The following is a 21,516-nucleotide window of genomic DNA, read 5'->3' as shown; positions in this document are numbered from 1 at the left end:
ATGAGGCCATCTGAGTTTCTCTTCTCCCATCCTCCACCCAATTCTCTTGGGATTCAGACAGTTACCAAACGGACCCACCAACAGCACCCGCGATCCATCCTGGCAGATAAGGAGGGCAAGCACCTGGACCTTTTGGGCCACAGGGTCTTTTCCTCTATCAACCTACAATTTTGCATTTTGAACTACTTGACTCTGTTTGTGAAATACAACTTCCTTACCTATGGCAAACCTATGGATTTCACTGATAAACTGCCCCTGCAGGATCCGGCCCAATTCCAAGCTATCCTAGAGAAAGGGAAACTGGTGGTGAGGATGACGCTGCCGGCCGCAGTTGATGCAGCAGACACTTCTCACATACGATGGCTATGGGGATTGTCATGCACAGAGAGTCCTGGTTACATTCTTCCGACTTCCCGAAGGAGATCCAGACCACCATAGAAGATCTTCTGTTGACAAGTCTCACCTCTTCCATCAGAAGACTGATGACTCTCTTCACTCCCTCAAGGACTCTAGAGCCACCCTCCGGTCTCTGGGCATCTACACACCAGCGCCCAAGCTCAAATTCTACTGTCCACCTCCAACCCAGCGGTTCAAAGCTCCACAACTTTTCCAACAGTCCTATGAGCCTTCTCGCAATCGGCAGAGGAACCAGCAATCCTATCCTTCCAGTTAATCATCATCACAACCTCCTGTCCTCAAACGTCTCAGAAGTGCTATTTCTGAGAACACTCAGAGAGCCGCCAATCACTGTGCCTCATGGCATGCTCCCAGTCCACCCCCTTCGGAGGCTGCCTAGCTCTCTTCTTGCCAGTTTGAAGTGCAATAAGTGGACACGTGAATCCTGGATGTCATTCGACATGGCTATAAAATTAAATTCCAAACACTACCTCGTCCACATCCCCGACGCCTGCTTCAGGAATTGTTCTCACAACAGTATCCTCACCCTAGAAGTGGACTTCCTTCTTCAGATGGGCGCGATAGAACCTGTTCCCACAGCCCATCAGGGGGCAGGGTTCTATTCCACTTATTTCCTAGTCCCCAAGAAGACAGGCGGGTGGCGACCGATCCTAGACCTATGTCATCTCAACCATTTAGTATGAAAGCCAAAGTTTTGTATGGTCACTCTGGCGGCCATCATTCCTTCCCTAGAAAGAAATATGTGGTTTACGGCTCTTACTTTTATGTGGCCATCCATCCTGCCCACAGACGATTCCTGAGATTCATGGCAGATCATCATCAATTTCAGTACAGGATTCTCCTGTTCAGACTCTCCACTGCTCCTCATGTATTCAGCAAAGTTTTCTCAGTTGTGGTGGCCCACCTCTGCTGTTGAAGGATCCTTCTATTCCCTTATCTAGATGATAGGCTACTGGCAACATGATCAAGAAGGGAAGCTTGAGCTTCGATTTCCATGCTGCTCACACTTCTCTCCTCCCTGGGGGTGAGCATAAACATTGAAAAATCAACTTTGGATCTCAGGTAATTGCTAGAGTTCATTGGGGCACGCATTGACATGGTTTTGGCTTGTGCAGAACTGCTGGAGGACAGGTTCCACACCCTTCAGGACCTAATTTTCAGGGTGTTGTCCAATCCTTTTTTCCCAGCCAGAACCTGCCTTTCTCTTCTTTGCAACTTGCACTTGTGTGACTGCATGCGCTCATCTGCGGTTTCGCTGCCTACACCTATGGCTCCAGAGGGTCTATTCCCCTACGCACCTGTCATGGACTCACAGGACTCGTGCTCTCTCTTGGCTCTGTACGGTCCCTGGGAGGAACCCCCTTCAGTGTGACAGCCCTTCTTGGCGGTCCACTCTCTCTCAGCGGTTAAGCCGTAGGCCCCTCTGGCTCCTGGAACTCCACATCTCTGAGCCCTCAGCATGCCTGTCTCTCGCTGCAGGCCCACTCAGGGAATCCACTTGCTCTGGACCCCTGAGACCTCCACTCCCAGGGGAAATAATGCAACCCTGATCTCTAGACTGGAGTGACTCTCAGCCAGCATAAAACAGAAAGGTTTACTGAGCATCTGAACCTAGCACAGAAAACTCTCCAGGCCCTCAGGCCTAGCATCTCTCAGCACCATACATCTAGGTCTCTCCTGCATCCAGGTAGGCTCTGGCTGCTCCCTCTCTCCAGTCCAGCAGCCCCATCCTTCCAGCCGATTATCCGATATCATCTCCCCCAACAGCTCCTCCCTTGTCCTTTGTTTTCCATCCTAGGTAAACAAGTCACTGGGGTCCTCCCACTGGCCAGAACCGGCTGACTGCTAAGTTGGGGTGGACCTCTGTCACCAGGTCACCAGTTGTTAGGGTACCCCATCTCCAGGCCGCTGTCCAGGGGTCCCCGCTGCTAGGCGAGGTCACACCTAGTCCTCTGCACCAACAAACCCTCTCTCACCACCTTGTTAAACATGCAGCACACAGGGAAACTGAGGCGTGCACACACTGGTCATGTAAAACACTACAAAAATCCCCAACTTCGTCACAGCACCTTTCTATGGACCATGTCCCCATTGGGTCCTCTTCCTTCTCCAGTGGTGATGGATCTGGCTCGGATGTGCACTGGATACTGTTCCTCCCATCCTCCCCTTCCATAACAGATATCACGGGTGCATTGCTCGTTAGATTGGGGGCCCACATGAGCAAGTGCATGACTCAAGGCACTTGGACTGCTCGGGAGTCCTGGATGCACATCAACATCCTGGAACTTAGAGCAGTGAGGAGAGCATGTTGGGCGTTTCTCCCATCCATCCATTCCTGTCATGTCCTCCTCATGTCAGAAAATACCACTGTCTACTACATCAACAAGCAAGGGGCCACGAGCTCTCCCATACTCTGGGCGGAAGCCTTTGGGATTGGTGCATCATCCGCAAGATCCTGTTCTCGGTGGCGTACCTTCCCAGAATTCAAAACATAATCATGGACTCTCTCAGCAGAAGGTTCATGAATGGGAGCTTCACAACACTGTAGTCACCAGCATTTTCAGCTGCTGAGGAACTCCAATCAGGGACCTCTTTGCCTCCCAGGCCAACAGCAAGTTCGCCTAATACTGCTCCAGAGGCTGTCTTGGTGTCCTGTCCCGGGGCGATGCTCTAGTTTCTTTGCTGGTCTGATCAGTTCAATTACGCCTTTCCTTCCCTACTGCTCCTACCGTGAGTCCTGCACAAGGTCAGGTGGGAGAGAGTGACAGTCATTCTGATTGTCCCCTTCTGGCCTCGACAGTTCTGGTTTCTCCTGCTTCTCTGCATGTCAGTGCGCTCCCCACTACAACCTCTCCCGGAATTAGTCATGCAACAGGGCAGATGGATCCAGCACCCCAATCTCTAGACTCTTCACCTCAGAACTTTTGGATGGGCATCTTTATTAAAGTGGGAATGCTTATTGGCAGTACAGGGCATTCTCTTGAGCAGCTGGAAGGAGTCCATGAGATGCTCCTGTGGGGCCAAGTGGAAGCATTTCACTTCTTGGTCCCAAAGCAAGAGCCTTGTCCCTGAAAATGTGTACATCTCTCTTATTCTGGACTATTTCCTCTCTCTGAAGGCATCCAGCCTCGCTCTCAGCTCCATCAAGAGCTTCTATCAATGCCTTCCACCCTCCATTTGAGGGTCTACTCATCCATTGACTTCCAGGTTTTGGAAAGGTCTCCTGTGAACCTATCCTCCTGTTCAGTCCATTGCTCCCCAGTGAGACCTCATCCTTGTCCTAATGACATTGACAAAGTCACCCTTTGAACCTATGGCCTCATGCTCTCTCTCTTCACTCCTTGAAGGTTGCCTTCCTGGTGGCTATCACTTCTGCAAGATGGTGGGCAAACTGGGGGTCATGATGGCTGATCGCCCCTTTACCACTTTTCACAAAGACAAGGTTTCCCTACACTTGCACCCCAAGTTCCTGCCTAAGGTTGTCCCTTGTTTCCATATCAGCCAACCTATACACTTACCCACCTTCTTTCCAAAGCCTTACGCTTCAGTGGAGGAACAACACCTTCACTCCCTCGACATCCCCAGGGTCCTGGCCTTCTACCTGCAGAGGACAAAACCCTTCAGGAAGTCCCCTAGGCTGTTTATTACTGTAACTGAAGGCATTAAGGGACAAATTATTTCTGCTAAGAGGATCTCTAAGTGGGTTTTGCAGTGCATTATGCTCTGCCACCAGTTATCAGGCCTGTCTCCATTGCATGGGATACGGGCCCATTCCACGTGAGCTCAAGCATCAACTGCAGCTGTACTTCACGATGTGCCCCTTATAGACATCTGTAGGGCAGCCACGTGGAGTTCAGTACATACCTTCTCTTCCCATTACACCTTGGTGCGGGACTCTTCTCTGGATGCCTCCTTTGGTGCAGCCGTCCTCCTCTCCCTGGTTCCATCGTTGTCATCCTCACACCCTCCTCCTGCCTAAGGTACTGCTTGTTAATCACCCTCAGTGGAATACCATAGGGACTGTCAAAGAAGAAGAGGAGGTGACTTACCTGTAAGTGGTGATTCTTTGAGATGTGTGGCCCCTATCAGTATTACAGTCCTGCCCTCCTTCCCTTCTGCTGCGGATTTGATTGATTTGTGGTGGAGAAGGAGCTATGGGCACGGTCAGTCTGCCCCACTCTTTATCACCTCGGAGGAAACCAAGGGCACATATGTGGAAATGGACACTCCTACTTTTAAAAGCTCCAGCTCCGGGCACATGCGCAGAACCCTCAGTGGAATACAGGTAGGGTATTCCATGCATCTCAAAGAGCCTTCAGTTACAAGTAGGCAACCTCCTCTTATCACTCCCAGATTCCTGCTCTGAGCAGTGGACCACACTCCCTGACAGGGCTAACCACGGGGCCAGGCACCCTGACCATGTCCGTGCAGCACTCTGACCACGGGGCCAGGCGTCCTGGCCACGTCTGTGTGGCGCTTTGACCACGGGGCCAGTCCCATGGTCAGAACGCTGTGACTGTGGGGCCAGGTGCCTTGCGCACAGTCTAGAGTCACTCACAAGGGGAGCTTTCCCCACTGGCCTCTGCATCCTGGTGACCTGATGCAGAAGCTCCCCAAAGTGGGATTAAAGAACTGAAGAGAAATGGTTTTGCTGGCCTCTCCCTGGATGCTGAGCTCTGACATCTCTGGAGAAGGGATTAACTGTCAGTCTCTCCTGGCAGCAAGGAGCAAGGACCAACCCCCGTGGAGAAGAAGAAGAAAGGGAAAAGGAAAAACGAGATCCCAGTGGAGAGTTTGGAATTGGATCAAGGCCTCCTGAGCCCATCTCTGCAGAGCCCTGAGGAGTCTGCTGAGTCAGCCGACAGCCAGGTATGTGCAGGGCCCTGGCCTCAGTGGGTTCAGCTGGCTATAGTCTGTTGTGTGTCCTGGGGTTCTAACACAGCTCTGACTTCCTACAGCTGATTTCTTACATCTGGGTGCCTGTGCGTTGAGCTCGGAGCTCAGTGTATCCAGGTAGCAGTTGGTCAGTGGATAGCCGCCTCGGCCAGGTTTGCGGCTGGTAATGTAAAGGTTAATGCCAGCACGCAGCCCTTGCACATCACTTGGCCGTGTTCCCCTCTGACCCCTTGCTCCCCAGCTCAGTGGGACTAGGAGAGCCTTGCCCCTCAGACCAGCGGGAGGGTGTGCTGAGCACAGCATGGGCAGCACCCCCCACGCTGTGGAGCCCTGCTGGTCTCTGGCGGCAGTGCTAGAGGCGGCCTCCTACATTCATGGCGGTGGGAGTGTCATATTGAGAACCTCCCTCCACAGTCCAGCAGTGGCACAGCTCTCCATTGGGGTCCCTTAAGAGATGGCCCATGTGATTTGGACAGGGGATTCCCCATCCCCCAGCATCCTTTAGCCCTGGCCTTTGTTCGGTGCTCCCCCCAGCCTGAGCTCTGGCCTGTGTTCGGTGCTCACCTCAGCCTGAGCCCTGGCCTGTGTTCGGTGCTCACCTCAGCCTGAGCCCTGGCCTGCGTTCGGTGCTCCCCCCATCCTGAGCCCTGGCCTGTGTTCGGTGCTCCCCCCATCCTGAGCCCTGGCCTGCGTTCGGTGCTCCCCCCAGCCTGAGCCCTGGCCTGTGTTCGGTGCTCACCTCAGCCTGAGCCCTGGCCTGTGTTCGGTGCTCACCTCAGCCTGAGCCCTGGCCTGCGTTCGGTGCTCCCCCCATCCTGAGCCCTGGCCTGCGTTCGGTGCTCCCCCCATCCTGAGCCCTGGCCTGTGTTCGGTGCTCCCCCCATCCTGAGCCCTGGCCTGCGTTCGGTGCTCCCCCCAGCCTGAGCCCTGGCCTGTGTTCGGTGCTCCCCCACCACCTCTGAGCCTGGCTAGAAAAGCATGTGGCATAAACCAATCCTGAGAGGTGCCAGGCTCCCTCAGTGCCCCTGGGCTTCCGAGGATTGAGGTCCCTGGGCACCTACCAGGATGGTCCCAAAATGGATGCACCTGAACCCCAGGGCTGGAATGCTGGGTGCAAACACCATGCTCCATGTTGGGGGTTCACAGGGAGTGTGTGAGCAGCTGTATGTTTTGGCCTGGGGAGGAGGGATCTGATATCTGGTAGTTCCCTGTGTGAGAGCCAAGAGACATGGAGACAGAAATCCCTGTGAGAATAGCTGTGCACCCTGGCAGTGTCTGCTGCATAAGGCACCGTTGTCCCACAGGCCTGGGTGGGGATGGGATTCTCCCAGGTGCGGCTGGGCTGTCTCCCCTCCTGCACCTTCCGCTCCCCTGTGAGTCCCCGTGGCCATGGGGAGGGAGAGGTGGTGTTGTCCACCAGCCCTCTGACTGTCTGTGTTGTCTACCGCACAGAAGCGCCGCTCAGGCCGCCAGGTGAAGCGGAGGAAGTACAACGAGGACCTGGATTTCAAAGTGGTGGATGACGATGGCGAGACGATAGCAGTGCTGGGAGCTGGGCGAGCCTCCGCGCTCTCCGCGTCCACGCTGGCATGGCAGGCAGAGGTACGGGAGGGCCCGCTAGCCTGTCTTGCACCAGCCCTCCCTGTAGAGAGGGGGTGGGGCTCTGCTGGATTGGGGGAGGGGCATGCATGGGATGCTGGCTGTGTACTGAAAGCAAGCAGGAGCGTGTGGGTCCGAGGGGGAGCCGGCTGCGTGGGGCAGTGCATGTGCCTAGGAGGATGGGTGAGAGCTTTCCATAGCATCGTCCAGCTGCACTCAGCATGGCTCCTTGCAGAGCATGCGTGGGGCTCTCAGGAAGTGAAGCATTCAACCCCAGCACCAACTAGCACAGAGAAATGGGAAGGACCATCCAGAGCCCCAGCATGTCGGCCTGCTAGGTCAGCGAGGGCCTGTTCCCAGCCCATGGTCTGGGGCCTGAGCTCCTCTTGTTTCTGCAGGCCCTGCCCTTCCCCTTCTCTGGGAGACTGTTCCCAGGGGAAGCTGTCTTCCTGACCCTCCCAGCTCTGCCCCTGGCACCACACTCAGTGATCCCCTCCCTCATTGGCATTAATGTCCTAGGGGTGTCTGTGGACTGCTGCCACGTCCCTCTTTCCGCATCCCCAGCCACACTAAGCTGTCAGGACTGAGGGCTCGGAGATTAGTGTCTCCAGCCTGCTGGTATCTTTGACCCCTCTCCAGTTTCTTGGCATCTCTGGCAATGAAGTGCCTTGCGTGGGGGATGTGATCACAGCCCTTTCATGCGGCACGGGGCAGCTGCTACCCTGCTCCAGGGTATGGGGTCTGTCTGCGGCCCAGCGCTGTGCTCGCCATCTTTGTAGCCTCATCACCTTGTGTCTGGCACGCTGCCCACTCACTGTGAGTCCTGAGGCATTTCGGATGTGCCTGTCTCCATGCTGTCTCGGTGCCCATGTCTTTGCTCTCTCCAGGCCCCTCTGTGTCAGTGTTCTGTCCTGGCTGACACTGACAGCTTCTCCTGGCCGGGTCTCTGCTGTGAGTGTCAAGCACTGGCTGCTCGTTCCCTGCTCCAGCCCTTAGCGAAGCTGTTCAATATTGATTACAGCCTCTCTTTGTGTACCGTTGTCAGGTGCCCCTTAGTCAGCTCTCAGCCAAGCTTCCACGTGAATATTAGTCATCTCCTTTACTGAGCTATTCAAGGCGACCCTGCTCCTCTTCCCAGGGGAGATGTGCGGCCCTTTCTCTCTGTTGCTGATTCGCCTTTGGCCACTGTCACAGGCCTGTGATCCTAGCTTGGCCCATGGAAATGATCTTGCAAGTGAGATTTCCTGAGAGACCCTGACAAATCCAAACGGGAAAGGGAAGTGGCTTTGGCAGGCCCGAGCTCCCGCTGCCCATTGGTCCCACCTGGCATCTGCTTCCCTCTGAGCAGGGTAAATGTGGCCTGACCCCAGCACACCCCGGAGAAAACCCCACTCCGGGTGGGTTGCTGTGTGCAAAGGCTCAAAGCCTCCAGCTCCCCTGCGGCATTATGCCAGCAGGTCCAGCGAGCTGCGGCCACTGGGGCTGGCTGCATTCGTTGCCTCCATCTGACATCCAGCATTTTAGAGGTGACCATGGCAACTGTGGCTAGGGAAACCCACTGGCACCTTGGCCCTTCCCAGGCTAGGAACAAAACCCACGCACAAGGTTCTTACAACACCCGTGTGGAGGCAATGGGCATGGCTGCACCCCATGGTGCCCCCAGGGATGGAGATGGGGAGTTTGTGAGTGGCACAGATAGTGATGAAGCCAGCCCTGAGGTGTGGGGCTCTCCCCGGTGTGGGGCTCACCCCCATGTAGCTGGGCGCGCCTGTGTGGGGCTCACCCCGGTGTAGCTGGGCATCGCTGTGTGGGGCTCACCCCGGTGTAGTCGGGTGCCCCACCTGCCCTGCTCTCAGGAGCCTGTGGCCTGTATTTCCACACCCTCCCTCAAGCCCCTCCCTTGGCTGTCTGCTTCTGTACTTGCTCCAGCCTTGCCACAGAGCACAAGCCCCTTCCCGTGGAGAGGGGGAGTCATGCCCTGCCCTTGGACACTCTGCCCCAGTGATACTGCAGGGTGGGAGAGGACACATATCGTGCCTGTGCAGCCTTGGTGTCCCCTGGGTGCCTCCCATTGTGCGTGTGCTGTGCGCTGCTGGCTCCCTCGTGTCCCCGGGAGAGGCTGGAATTGGTGCACCAACAGGCAGACGATGGCCCTGAGGCTCTGTCCAGCCCCCAGTGCAGAGCACCTTCCCGTCCCCTGGCCTGCTGGCGCCATTGCCTGCGTGTGTGTGGCCGGGAGTGGATAGCGCCTTGGTGCTGGGCATTGCTGGGGCTCAGGCAGGGCCTGGGCAGCCTCAGCTGAGTGCCACCAGGAGGAGCCAGGGTGCCAGGATGATGCATCCCCTCTCCTGGTCCCAAACGCAGCCCTGGAAATCGCAGCCCCATCCAGGGGCCCCTGAAGCTGCTCCTGGCCTGGCTGAAGAGCAGTTGGTGGTACTGCTCTCGTCCCCCTGACCTGCGACCGTGAAGAACATTTTGGGGGGTGCCCCTCCCCATTGTTTGCCAGCTCCAGGCTCCCACACTGCTGTGAGCCCAGAGGGAGGAAGGGGAGGGGGGCGGCCAGTGAGCTCTGTGTGACAGGGATGCGGGTGCTACCAGGCCAGGGTATTGACTCTGCTTTCCCTTCGGTGCCCTCAGGAGCCCCCTGAGGATGATGCCAACATCATTGAGAAGATCCTCTCCTCCAGACTGGTGCAGAAGGAGGTGAGTGTCCCTCCCGTCCTGTGTCTAGACAGGGGAGGCACTTGGGCACAGCTTTGGCATACTGACATGGCCCTATGGCTGCCTATGGCCACCTCGCTGGGGGCTGAAGCAGTGTGATGTCACACTTTTTGGGGTTGGATATCCCCAAGGAAGAGGCATAGCCCATTGACCAGGAGTCCCCCTTCCCCAGGAGTCAACCCCTGCTGCCTCCCATGAGCATTTGCTCTGGGCTCTCTCAGGATACAGTGGGCATGATGAGAGGAGGGCTCTGACTGGCTGACTATGGCCATTGCTGGGCCTGGGTGAGGCCAGCGGAGGAGCCTCACAACAGAGCATGTCCATGAAGGACAGAGATGGGAACACTGCCCTTTCTGGAGAAGGGGGTTGGACTGTGGGGGTGGGACACGGTGCATGCAGAGGGGTCTAGCAGAGCATGCACGTCCCAAAGGGTCCCCAGTGCCAGCTGTGTGCAACTTCTACTGGATCCCACACTTCTGAGGGACGTGTGGGTGGGGCTAACGTGCCCACCTGGCCTCGGGCAGGGGAGGGCCATCATCCATCAGTCAGGCAGTGAGCCAAGCCGGGTGGGAGCCTGGGTCCGGTGAGCTATTCGCACGTGGCTGCCCTTTGCAGAAGCATATTCTGGGGCAGCGCATGGAGGAAGTTCTGTCCCTGTGTTACCTTCCTGGCCCTCTAGGGCCACTGAAACCTCGAGTTAGAGCTGCGGCAGCGCTCGTCACCTTCCTGAGCCTCATGCTGCTCAGCTCCCCTCTTTGCTGTCTCCTGTACTCCAGTTCTGCCTACAGCTAACACACAGGCCAGAGGAGCGAAGTCAGAGCCCTGACCAGGGGAGAGGTCCCTGGCCCTGCACCCCTTCCCTGCGCTGGCTGGTGCTAACCCGCTCACTCTTGGTTTCAGGTTCACCCAGGCGGCCTGGCCTATGAGATGGAGGAATTCTACGTCAAGTACAGGAACTTGTACGTGCCACGTTTATGTTCTGTATTGGCACATGTGCTGTGTGCAGAGGTGTGTGCGTGCTTGTGTGTATGCAAGTGCTGTGTGGAACAGTGTATGCGTGTGCATGCACATGGTGTGCACAGAGATGTGTGTGTGCACACGCTGTGTGCAGATGTGCACATGCTCTTGGTGTGTGGAGAGAGATGTGCGCATGCGCTGTGTGGAGAGGTGTGTGGACACATGTTTAGAGAGGTGAGTGTGGGTGTACCCTGGGTGCAGACTGTGTATGAGCAAGTGCTGTGTGCAGAGGTGTGTGCGCCCAGGCACTTGTGCGTGCCCCATGCTGCTCCCCTCGCACTAGCATCCACCTTGCTGGGATGGCTGCCAGCTTGCTGCAAACCCAGCCTGTGCTAGCTCTGGCTAGGTGCTTGGAACCTCTCCCCCTGGGCTTCCCTCTGAGCCCATGCCCCTGGCAGGGTGTTAGGAACAGGCAATCACTGCCACTGCAGCCCTGATCCTTGGCCATGGAGCTCAGTCTCAGCTGTACCGGAGCTGTTTGTTTCCCCAGCCTCTGGCCTTGTGTTACAAACCAGGGGTCAGTGCAGTGGGGGGGGTCACTGAGGGCTCCTTCCACGCTGGGAGCGGGGGCGGGATCGTGACCCACCAGGCTTTCATGTTTGGCTACCTGTTGTTCCGCAGCTCCTACCTGCACTGCAAGTGGGCTACGCTGGAAGAGCTGGAGAAGGACCCCAGGATCTCTCAGAAAATAAAGCGCTTTCGGAACAAGCAGGCCCAGATGAAGCACATCTTCACGGAGGTGAGGCCATGGCCGGGTGGCTGGCACTTCTATCTCCTCCCTGGAGAGCTGGGCCAGTTGAACTGGCTGGGTGCTGCCCGTGAGCCCCGACTGGGTGCTGCCGCCTGCCGTGCTCTTTGCCTAGCTGTCCCCAATTACAGTGCAGGAGCTGCAGCTTGACGGCTGGCTCAGCCCAACCTGCCCCAGCTCTGTTCTGAGTGATGCATCACCTGGAGCAGGCACAGTGGCCAGGCAGAGGCGGCCAGGCAGCATTTAGCCTAGTCCTGGGACTGGCTGCCGGCTCCAGCCCAGTGCCAGCGGAGTGAAGGGGAGACTGGATGGGCTCTGCTCCTCAGCTCAGCCTCAAAGCAGCCCAGGCACACGGGGAGCAGGCCTGGGAGAGAGGTATTCAGCAGTGCCTGTGGGGCCAGTGACACCCCCCACAGTGCCAGACATGACGCAAGCTGTCAGCCCTGCTGTCCGCAACCCACCATGGCTCTGGGGGATCACACTGACAGTCCACGTTTGTCTAAGGAAAGATGTAGGGCTCAGGCCAGCGTTCGTCCACATTTGAGCTAACCCAACCCGCTGTGGCTTCTCCTTGGCATGGGCACCTCGTGCCTCAATTAGCAGGTCATGGTCACTTTGATCGGGGGTGTATGGCGCCATCTTGCCAGGGCAGTGTGCAGTGGGGCAGTGTGAGCAGGGGTGTGTGGCATCATTGTGCCGGGGCAGTGTGTAGAGGGGCAGTGTGAGCAGGGGCATGCGGCACGTGCCAGGACAGTGGGGCAGTATGAGCAGGGGTGTGTGGCACCATCGTGCCAGGGCAGTGTGCAGTGGGGCAGTGTGAGCAGGGGTGTGTGGCATCATTGTGCCGGGGCAGTGTGAGCAGGGGCATGCGGCACGTGCCAGGGCAGTGGGGCAGTATGAGCAGGGGTGTGTGGCACCATCGTGCCAGGGCAGTGTGCAGTGGGGCAGTGTGAGCAGGGGTGTGTGGCATCATTGTGCCGGGGCAGTGTGAGCAGGGGCATGCGGCACGTGCCAGGGCAGTGGGGCAGTATGAGCAGGGGTGTGTGGCACCATCGTGCCAGGGCAGTGTGCAGTGGGGCAGTGTGAGCAGGGGTGTGTGGCATCATTGTGCCGGGGCAGTGTGAGCAGGGGCATGCGGCACGTGCCAGGGCAGTGGGGCAGTATGAGCAGGGGTGTGTGGCACCATCGTGCCAGGGCAGTGAGCAGTGGGGCAGTACGAGCAGGGGTGTGTGGCACCATCGTGCCAGGGCAGTGTGCAGTGGGGCAGTATGAGCAGGGGTGTGTGGCACCATCGTGCCAGGGCAGTGTGCAGTGGGGCAGTATGAGCAGGGGTGTGTGGCACCATCGTGCCAGGGCAGTGTGCAGTGAGGCAGTATGAGCAGGGGTGTGTGGCACCATCGTGACAGGACAGTGTGTAGTGAGGCAGTGTGAGCAGGGGCGTATGGCATCGTTGTGCCAGGGCAGTATGTAGTGGGGCAGGGGATGTATAACATGGGGCGGCATCTGCATCTGGACTCCTCTTGCAGCCCGTGATGTATCTCTGCTGCAGGAGTGGGGGCAGTGTGGCTCCGTTGAGAGCCCTCTGGCATTACGCACTCATCTGTGCAATGTGCCTGTTCATGGCGCGGGTGAGTGAGATCTCCTGGGGCAGGGATGTTGCAGGGAGAGAGGAGCCATAAACACCCAGGCCCTGCTGGGCTGCTCCCTCCCACTCCGCGTTGTGAGCAGATTGAAAGCCGTTTTCTAGCATTCACCATTCGCTCCAGAGATATTTGCCTGGCGAGTGTAAATCAGCCTCGAGGAAATGGCCATGTCTTTGTAAGCGTGGCAGTAAACCCTCAGGGGCTCCGACTCCCAGCCCTTGCCCAGTGTGCAGACGCAGCACCCCTACTGGAGAGCATCGGGTGCCTAACCCCAGACAGGGTGCAAGCGATGTTCTGCCTCGGCCTCTCAGCTGCGCAGCAAGGAAACTGATCTCCTTCCCCTCCCTCCCCCCAGCCTGCCAGAGTGGCGGTGACACCTCTGCAGCTTGCTCCTGCCAGGAAGGGTGGAGGGACCCAGGGGAGGTGAGGGCCCCTACAACCTGGTGTCAGGCCCAGGGCTGTTGGCTGTGTTGAGCTGGCAGAGGAGAGTCAGGAGGGGCTGTGTCTGGCAGGTGACTCAGGTTGCTGAGGTTTGCCAGGACAGGGAGGGGTGTGAAGGCCTGCTTGGGGCTGTGCCAGGCTGCTCGTCGGCGGGAGCCCTTGGATGCACTAGCACACAGGGCCAGGCCCTGAGCTAGCTTGTGCCCTGGGTGTGAGCTCCTCACTAGCTGAGCTCAGGCAGACATTCCTTCCCATCAGCGCAGCACAGAGCCAGCATCCTCATGCGTTCTAGGGCAGCAAGGGGCCTGCCCTCCCGACACCTCCCTGGGCTCCCTGGAGGCAGATGCTGGGGCCAGCTCCGATATGTGCTCCCTGCACTGCGGAGCCCTGGGACCATGTCCCTGGCACCCTCGCCTGCTCAGCCCAGGAGGCAAACTGAATGTGTCGCTCTCTCTCCTCCTGCTGCACCAGCCTGATGAGGATTTGTTCAACCCAGACTACGTGGAGGTGGATCGGATCCTGGAGGTGGCTCACACGAAGGACTCTGACACTGGGGAGGTGAGTGCCACCCCTGGCATGCAGCTGCTCCTCATCTGGATGCGGGGGGAGCAAGGCGCAGTGAGGAGGGCAGAGGCTGTGCCCAGGGGGAGCTCAATGGAAGTGCCCTGGGGAGGCAAGTTTATTTGCCTGTTTATGGGACCTGCCGGGAGCTCTGGGTTATGGGAGCTCTGGGTTACAGGAGCGCTGGTTCCAGTGTATTTATCCCCAAGTACTACTCAGCACGCCAGGCTGACTCAGCAAACTCAGAGGGGAGAAGTGCTGGGAGCAGGAGGCTAGAAATGCAGAGACTCCCTGAGGCTGGCGCTGAGTCCCTGCCTGATCCTTCAGCTCCCTAGCCTGCAGAGAATGGTGTGTTGTGTTCCTTGTCGGCTGGCATCTGGGGCCTGGGGAGACCTTGAACCCTGAGGGCCCCGCCCATGCAGAGGGATATTTGGGCCGGGTTTTGATTGAGCAGAGGTCTGGATCTGCACATCCCTGCATGGCCTGCGTGTGCATGTCTTCACATGTGTGTGCGCAAGCAGGCAAGCACATATGCGTGTGCATGTCTTCGTTTCTGTGCGTGCAGGCAGACGCATGTGTGCACATGTGCGTGAATGTCTTCGTGTGTGTGCATGCAGGCAGGTGCATGTGCGTGTGTGTGCATGCATGTCTTTGTGTGTGTGCAGTATGTGCAGGCAGATGGGCTGGCGCGCATGCAGGTGCATGCTAATGGAATATGTGTGCTGGGGGCTTACACCCCATGGGGCAAGAGAGTGTGTGGCCCCTAGGCCTCACCTTCGAGAACCAGTCCCCCTCCCTGATCCCGAAGCACCTCTCCTTGCGCTGCAGGAGGTGACCCACTACCTGGTCAAGTGGTGCTCGCTGCCGTACGAGGAGAGCACCTGGGAGCTGGAGGAAGACGTTGACCCTGGAAAAATCAAAGAGTTCGAGTCCTTGCAGATTCCACCAGAGATCAAACATGTGGTAAAGCACCCCTCGGCTTCTCTGTGATGCAGGGAGAGGGTGGCCTGTTAGCACCAGTGCTGGTTCAGTGCTTCTGATGCCCCTTGATCCTGGCCTGCCACCCCTGCTGTTCTGATCCTGAGCCCCCTCCACAGTGCTACCGATGCCCCTCAGTCCTGACCTGCAGCCCCCTGCAGTTCTGATCCTGAGCCCCCTCCACAGTGCTACCGATGCCCCTCAGTCCTGACCTGCAGCTCCCTGCAGTTCTGATCCTAAGACCCAGATCCCCCGCATCCCCCACATTAGGGGTGGGGAAAATCAGTTGCTGGGATCTAGGGGCTGAGGCCTTGCTGCTGATCAGCTGATGCTTGCTAATAATTTTGAAACCTCTTTCCCAAGTTTTCCCTTTTCAGCCTGAGCCCAGCATTGTCCCTTGTCCCAAGTTTGTGGCTACACCTCGTTGAGCACTAGCCTGTTCCTCTCCGTGGGTCATGCTCTCTGCTCTCCCTCCTAGGAGCGCCCCGCTTCCGAGTTCTGGCAGAAACTGGAGAAGTCACGGGACTATAAGAATAGCAACCAGCTGCGGGAGTACCAGCTGGAGGGGATGAACTGGCTGCTCTTTAACTGGTACAACAGGTGAGCAGGGGCTGGAGCAGACCCCACCACATGGAGGACTGCTAGCGTTTCACACGTTCAGTGACCGTGGGGAGTGTTGTGCCGTTGGAGGAGAAGGGTGCTTCCTGAAGCAGATGCATGAGCTATGCTTGGGGAATTCTGCGCAAAAACATTAGCAATTCTGTGCACAATATTCTAAAATTCTGCATATTTTATTTGTCAAAATAATACTATATAAGCATGCCAGTTTCAATTATTTTGGTAATTTATTTTAGAATACCTGTCAGCAAGTATGTCTGTAACCATATGGACAACAAAAAAATATTCAGGAAAAGTGTTTTGACAAATAGATTCCTTACTAGGCATATTAATACAGAACTCTGAGTAATAATTCCTTTACACTACAATACAGAAACATATTTCCCGCACCCTTCAGAAACAGTGCAAAGGTTTGGAGGAGCTGGGGTAACAGAGGAGCTGAGGGAGAGGGAAGTAATTGCTGGGCAGGCACCTGGGAGTGAGCCTGGAGGATTGTTGGGTGTGGGTGGTAGGGTATGGGGACAGGAGGAGGGATTGTTAGGGAGCCTCCCCCATGCAGACCCTGGCTGACTCTTAGCCTTTCTCATTCAGTCAGGGACATCTGTCCCTCCTCCCATCCACCCCTGCACCCCCACTCAGCTACCCCTTCCCCTATCCCTGCATCTCCCTCTCCATGTGTTCTTGTACCCCCATCCAGCCACCCCACTCAGCCACCCTTCTCCTCCTGTTCCCAAGTGTCCCTGCACCCTCACTCAGCCACGCCTCCTCCGTCCCCATGTGTCTCTATATCCCAACTCAGTCACCGCTCCTCCCCCACCTCCCCATGTGGCCCTGCACCCCCACTCCCATCAGCCCCTGGCTCAATGCTATCACCCCACTAGCTCTTGTGCCCCACCCCAGTCTATGCCCCTCACTAGCCGTTCTGAACCCCAGTCTGTATGATGCCCCCAGCAGCCCCATGTGTCCTGCTGTGGCTGCCCCCCATATCCCATTCCTCCTCACCTGGCCCCGCAGGCAGGACGCTGTGAGGAAGGCAGTCCTCCCCCTCCCTCTCCACGGCAGCTGGCTGCTCCTGCCTTGAGTTAGCTGCCCTCTTTTCTGGTGCCACAGCAGCCCCTGGTGGGTGAAAGGTGTAATTGCAGTGCCTCCCTGATAGAATCTGTTTTCTGTGAGGAAAAAAAATCTGCAGGGAACATAAATTCTGCATGGGCACAGTGGTACAGAATTCCCACAGGAGTAATGGGCTCACCACTCCCATGGGCTGATGAGTCACTGCTCCCCCTGCTGTCAGGGTACATGTCAGCAGCAACCAATATAGCTTTGTTCTTTGTAATTTTACCTTTATGATTGTTTAATACCAATGAAGTCGGCTCCTCCCAGATGGCATGAAGTGTGTGCTGGGTGCTGGTACGTTCCTGGGGCTGGTGAGGCCTCAGGAGAATGAAGACTCCGCTGGGTGTCCCTTGGGTAGTTGGTTGGTTGGTGCTGGCCGTGCTGGTGTGCCCCTCCCAATGGCAGGGACACAGATGCCCTTAAGAGACAGAAATGTGCACAGTGCTGTGCACTGACCCATGCACAAAGAGCTGGAGCAGATGGACATGGAGATGGTGAGGCATGCACAGTAGTCTGATTTGTGTGTGCACCCACAGCAATTGTGTGAGCATTTTCCCACTGACGTGGGAACTTGGGCCTATAATTTGCAGATATTTTGGTGGCCGGCCCTGGACCACCTTTAATGTGAGCATCATGTAGTGCTTTAGAGGCCCTGAGTTCCCCCTCTGAACCCCCCCCGGTAAGCAAGTCTGTCTGCAGTGCTCCCAGGCTCAGAGAGGTGGCATGACCTGTCCAAGGTGACAAGGCAGGCAGTGTCAGTGCTGTGGGTTCCCCAACATGCTGTGTACATAAGAACGGCTGTACTGGGTCAGACCAAAAGTCCATCTAGCCCAGTATCCTGTCTTCCGACAGTGGCCAATGCCAGGTGCTCAGAGGGAATGAACACAACAGGTAATCATCGAGTGATTCATTCTCTGTTCCCATTCCCAGCTTCTGGCCAACAGAGACTAGGGACACCATCCCTGCCCATTCTGCTAATAGCCATTGATGGATCTATCCTCTATGAATTTATTTAGTTTTTTTTAACCCTGTTATAGTCTTGGCCTTCACAACATCCTCTGGCAAAGAGTTCCACAGGTTGACTGTGCCTTGTGTGAAGAAAGACTTCCTTTTGTTTGTTTTAAACCTGCTGCCCATTAAATGTGTCCCCAGGCATAATGTGTCCCCATGTGTGTTGTGCTGCATCCACAGGAAGAACTGCATCCTCGCGGATGAGATGGGCTTGGGGAAGACAATCCAGTCGATCACCTTCCTTTCTGAGATCTTCCTGATGGACATTCATGGTCCCTTCCTCATCATTGCACCGCTCTCCACCATCACCAACTGGGAGCGGGAGTTCCGCACCTGGACGGAGATGAATGCCATCGTGTACCACGGCAGCCAGATCAGCAGGCAGATGATCCAGCAGTACGAGATGGTGTACAGGGATGCGCAGGTGCCTGCCGCTCTCAGCTCCCCATGGCCCACTGACCCTCAGGTCTCTCCATCTTGGCCACTGCTATTGTGGCTCCCGGGATGGATACTGTGACGGGTTCTCCCTGGGGTACTACCTGGAACTGGGGTACCACTGAGCCCTTTGACTCACCAGCCTGGGCTCCCTCTCACACTGTGCTGCTATGACAAGCTGTAGACTGCTCCCAGTCCTACACTCCACCAGCATTTGCACAGGCAGGGACACATCCAGCTGCAGTTACATGCAGGCTGACCAGCCACTGCATGAAACAACAATAGAGAGGCTACAGCCAACCTCCAGCCCCCCAGCCTAGGGCCCCAGAGCTGTACCGTACTACCCTGATTGAAACCCCGACCAAATTGAATTTATTACTCAGTTCCCCTCTCCCTCAATGTGGAGAGGAATATGCACAATACGCTTGTGTTAAACCAAGATGAGATTTCCCCAGACACTTCAAAGACACTGGTTTAGATTAAAACATAAAAGAAAGTTTATTAGCTACAAAAACATAGATTTTAAGTGATTATAAGATCAAAGCAGATTACCTAGCAAATAAACAAAACCGCAAACTAAGCCTAAATACTAGATAGATTGGATACGAATTAGCAATCTCGCACTCTGGCTGCTGATACAAGCAGTTCACCAGATTTCCATACACAGGCTAGAAATCCTTTTAGCCTGGGACCAACGCTTCCCCCAGTCCAGTCTTTGTTCCTTGGGTGCTTCCAGGAGTGTCCTTGTGTGGGTAGTGAGGCTCCTAGGTGATCTCACACCCCACCTTATATAGCTTTAACTTATGGCGGGAACCCTTTGTTTCAAAATCCCACTTATGGAAAAATATAGGTACCCAAAATGGAGATCAGTGTCATGTGGTCTGGTCACATGCCCTTGCTGAGCCATAGCTGCCATTACTTACAGGCTGTCTGGAGCGTTCTCAGGAAGGCTTCTCAGGTGAGGGATAAGCTTCTCCTAAGGCCTAGTGTTTCCCCTGATGGCCCATTACCTTGAATAGGCCCTTCCCAGCCAGCTGTCTAGACTGGAAGCATCTTGCCTATAGATGAGGTCCCTCAGGTGTAACTACATTTGAAATACAGATACATAGTGAACATTCATAACTTTAGATACAAAAATGAAATATGCACACAAATAAGATGATCATATTCAGCAAATCCTAACTTTTCCTTAGACACCTCACATGACTCATCTTGTACAGGATGAATATGGGGTGTAGTGTCACAGATCCCCTGGGGTCACCCTTGCAGCCTGGCTCCCTGCCTAGCTCTGCATCACGAGGAATGTTGTTCATGAAGCGACTGGCCTGGGTGTGGCCAGTGCGCGGGGCTGCCCTAGCTGTGGGGAAGGTGCTCTTGAACCAAGACATGCCCTGCTCATGCAGGAGGGTGGGAATGCCGCGGGTCCCTTCCCCTGCTGAGAATGGGCTCGCCCCCTCCATGGCAGGAGCCTGCTTTTCTGATTCCGGAAAGCAGCAGGTCAGAGGGCCCCCGTCTGTGTGGGATGTGGTGTGTTGGGAAGGCACCTGGTCTGTGGGGCGTGGAGGGCTGGGGGACACCCAGTCTGAGGGATGTGGGGGGCACCCAGCCTGTGGGGTGCAGAGTGTTGGGAGCACCCAATTTCTATGGGGCACAGAGGCACCCAGCTCAAGAGACACGGTGGGCCAGGGGGCCCCAGCCTCAGGGATGCGGTGAGCCAGGAGGCACCCAATTGGTGAGGCGCAGAGGGCCTGGGGGGCACCCAGCCTGAGGGACGCGGTGGGCTGGGGAGCACCCAGCCTGAGGGACGCAGTGGGCCAGGGGGCACCCAGCCTGAGGGATGCGGTGGGCCAGGGGGCACCCAATCTGTGAGGTGCAGAGGGCCTGGGGGGCACCCAGCCTGAGGGATGCAGTGGGCCAGGGAGCACCCAGCCTGAGGGATGCGGTGGACTGGGGGGCACCCAATCTGTGAGGTGCAGAGGGCCAGGGGGGCACCCAGCCTGAGGGATGCGGTGAGCTCGGAGGGGGGGACCTACCGCTGAAGAATGAAGCGTCGGTGGTAGAGCTGCCACCGAAGTGCCGCCGATCACGGCAATTATTTATTTTTTCGCCGCTTGGGGCGGCAAAAACGCTGGAGCTGGCCCTGGTGGTGAGCTGGGGGGATGCAGTGGGCTGGGGGGGCACCCAATCTTGAGGCACAGAGGGCCGGGGGGCGCCCAGCCTGCAGGTTTGGAGTGTCAAGAGCACCCAGTCTGAGGGGTAGGGAGGCACCGAGTCTGTGGGATACAGGCCATTTAGGAGCTTCCTGCACTTGCAGGGAGGGGCCCTGAGAGGCCTGGCTGGATGCGTACTGCAGCCTGCTGCGTGAGGGGAGATGGTCTCGGGGGGTCTGCAGTCAGAGCAAGTTTCTAAAGTGCATGTGAGGCACGGCCTGTCAGGACCCCTGTGCAGCCCTGCCCCAGTGTCCCCAAGGGCGTTTTCCCAAGGCCAGCATTTCCAGCTGCATCACCCTCTGGCTGCTGGAGCCCCTCAGCTTGCCAGTCCCCCCGCTGGCCCTGCGCAAGGCCTATGGCTGGCATTGCGAGGTCACTGTGGCCTGGGATGGCAGTGCCTTCCCCTTGCACAGATACATTAGAGCACACTCTTTGAAATGCCTCTCTGATGAAGCCCTTGGCTCTCCAGAGAGCTGCTGCAGATCAGGGCTGCGCTGCCCAATAGCTGTGTCCAGCTGGCCTGCCTGTCTGGGGTGTCCCACTGCCTGGCATGAGTAAAGCACTGCCTGGCTTGTGTCTCCTCAGGGTAACCCTCTTCCAGGGATCTTCAAATTCCATGTGGTGATCACCACCTTCGAGATGATCCTGGCCGACTGCCCCGAGCTGAAGAAGATACAGTGGCGCTGCGTGGTCATCGACGAGGCCCATCGGCTGAAGAACAGGAACTGCAAGCTGCTGGAGGGGCTGAAGCTCATGGCTCTGGTGAGAACTGGCTGCTCACAAGAGCGCAGAGCGGGCTGGACTCAGCCACATCTTAGTGCTGTTCCTGCACAGCCAGGGCTGGGCTGTGAAGGAGAACGAGCCCTCCCCGTCAACTGGCATGGCTGTCCTTGGGAAGATGCTCTCAGCCTTTGCACCCTGAGCTTTAATTTCCCCAGTTCAGGCTGTGGGGCCTGGTTGGTGCTCGGCTGGGGCCCTCCAGGGCAGTGTCAGATGCTGCTGACCCAGCGTGAGGTGCTGCCGGAAGAGCATTAGCAGAGGGGCTCTGACCACTTGTGCTCATTACAAAGCTTGTGGCCCAGTTCACTAGAGCAAGGACATCAACCTC

At 56.8% G+C, this 21,516-nt stretch overlaps 1 protein-coding gene across 9 annotated transcripts in view; it reads left to right on the top strand.

Moving 5' to 3' along the window:
• Window positions 1–21,516, top strand: part of CHD6 (chromodomain helicase DNA binding protein 6) — a 217,412-nt gene that overhangs the window by 113,022 nt on the left and 82,874 nt on the right. For all 9 annotated transcript variants that reach the window (XM_044985565.1, XM_044985564.1, XM_044985558.1 and 6 more), the window contains 10 exons: window positions 5,139–5,286; window positions 6,766–6,915; window positions 9,550–9,615; window positions 10,534–10,592; window positions 11,272–11,389; window positions 13,954–14,040; window positions 14,872–15,006; window positions 15,500–15,621; window positions 17,944–18,187; window positions 20,994–21,170. In XM_044985565.1, coding sequence (XP_044841500.1) covers window positions 5,139–5,286; window positions 6,766–6,915; window positions 9,550–9,615; window positions 10,534–10,592; window positions 11,272–11,389; window positions 13,954–14,040; window positions 14,872–15,006; window positions 15,500–15,621; window positions 17,944–18,187; window positions 20,994–21,170 — 1,306 coding nt within the window. The remainder of the gene's footprint in view (window positions 1–5,138; window positions 5,287–6,765; window positions 6,916–9,549; window positions 9,616–10,533; window positions 10,593–11,271; window positions 11,390–13,953; window positions 14,041–14,871; window positions 15,007–15,499; window positions 15,622–17,943; window positions 18,188–20,993; window positions 21,171–21,516) is intronic.

This window comes from Mauremys mutica, chromosome 13, assembly GCF_020497125.1.
Source record: "Mauremys mutica isolate MM-2020 ecotype Southern chromosome 13, ASM2049712v1, whole genome shotgun sequence".
In the NCBI taxonomy this organism is placed as follows: domain Eukaryota; kingdom Metazoa; phylum Chordata; order Testudines; family Geoemydidae; genus Mauremys; species Mauremys mutica.
The sequence above is the reverse complement of the archived record's forward strand: the minus strand, read 5'-3'. Positions and strand labels throughout refer to the sequence as shown.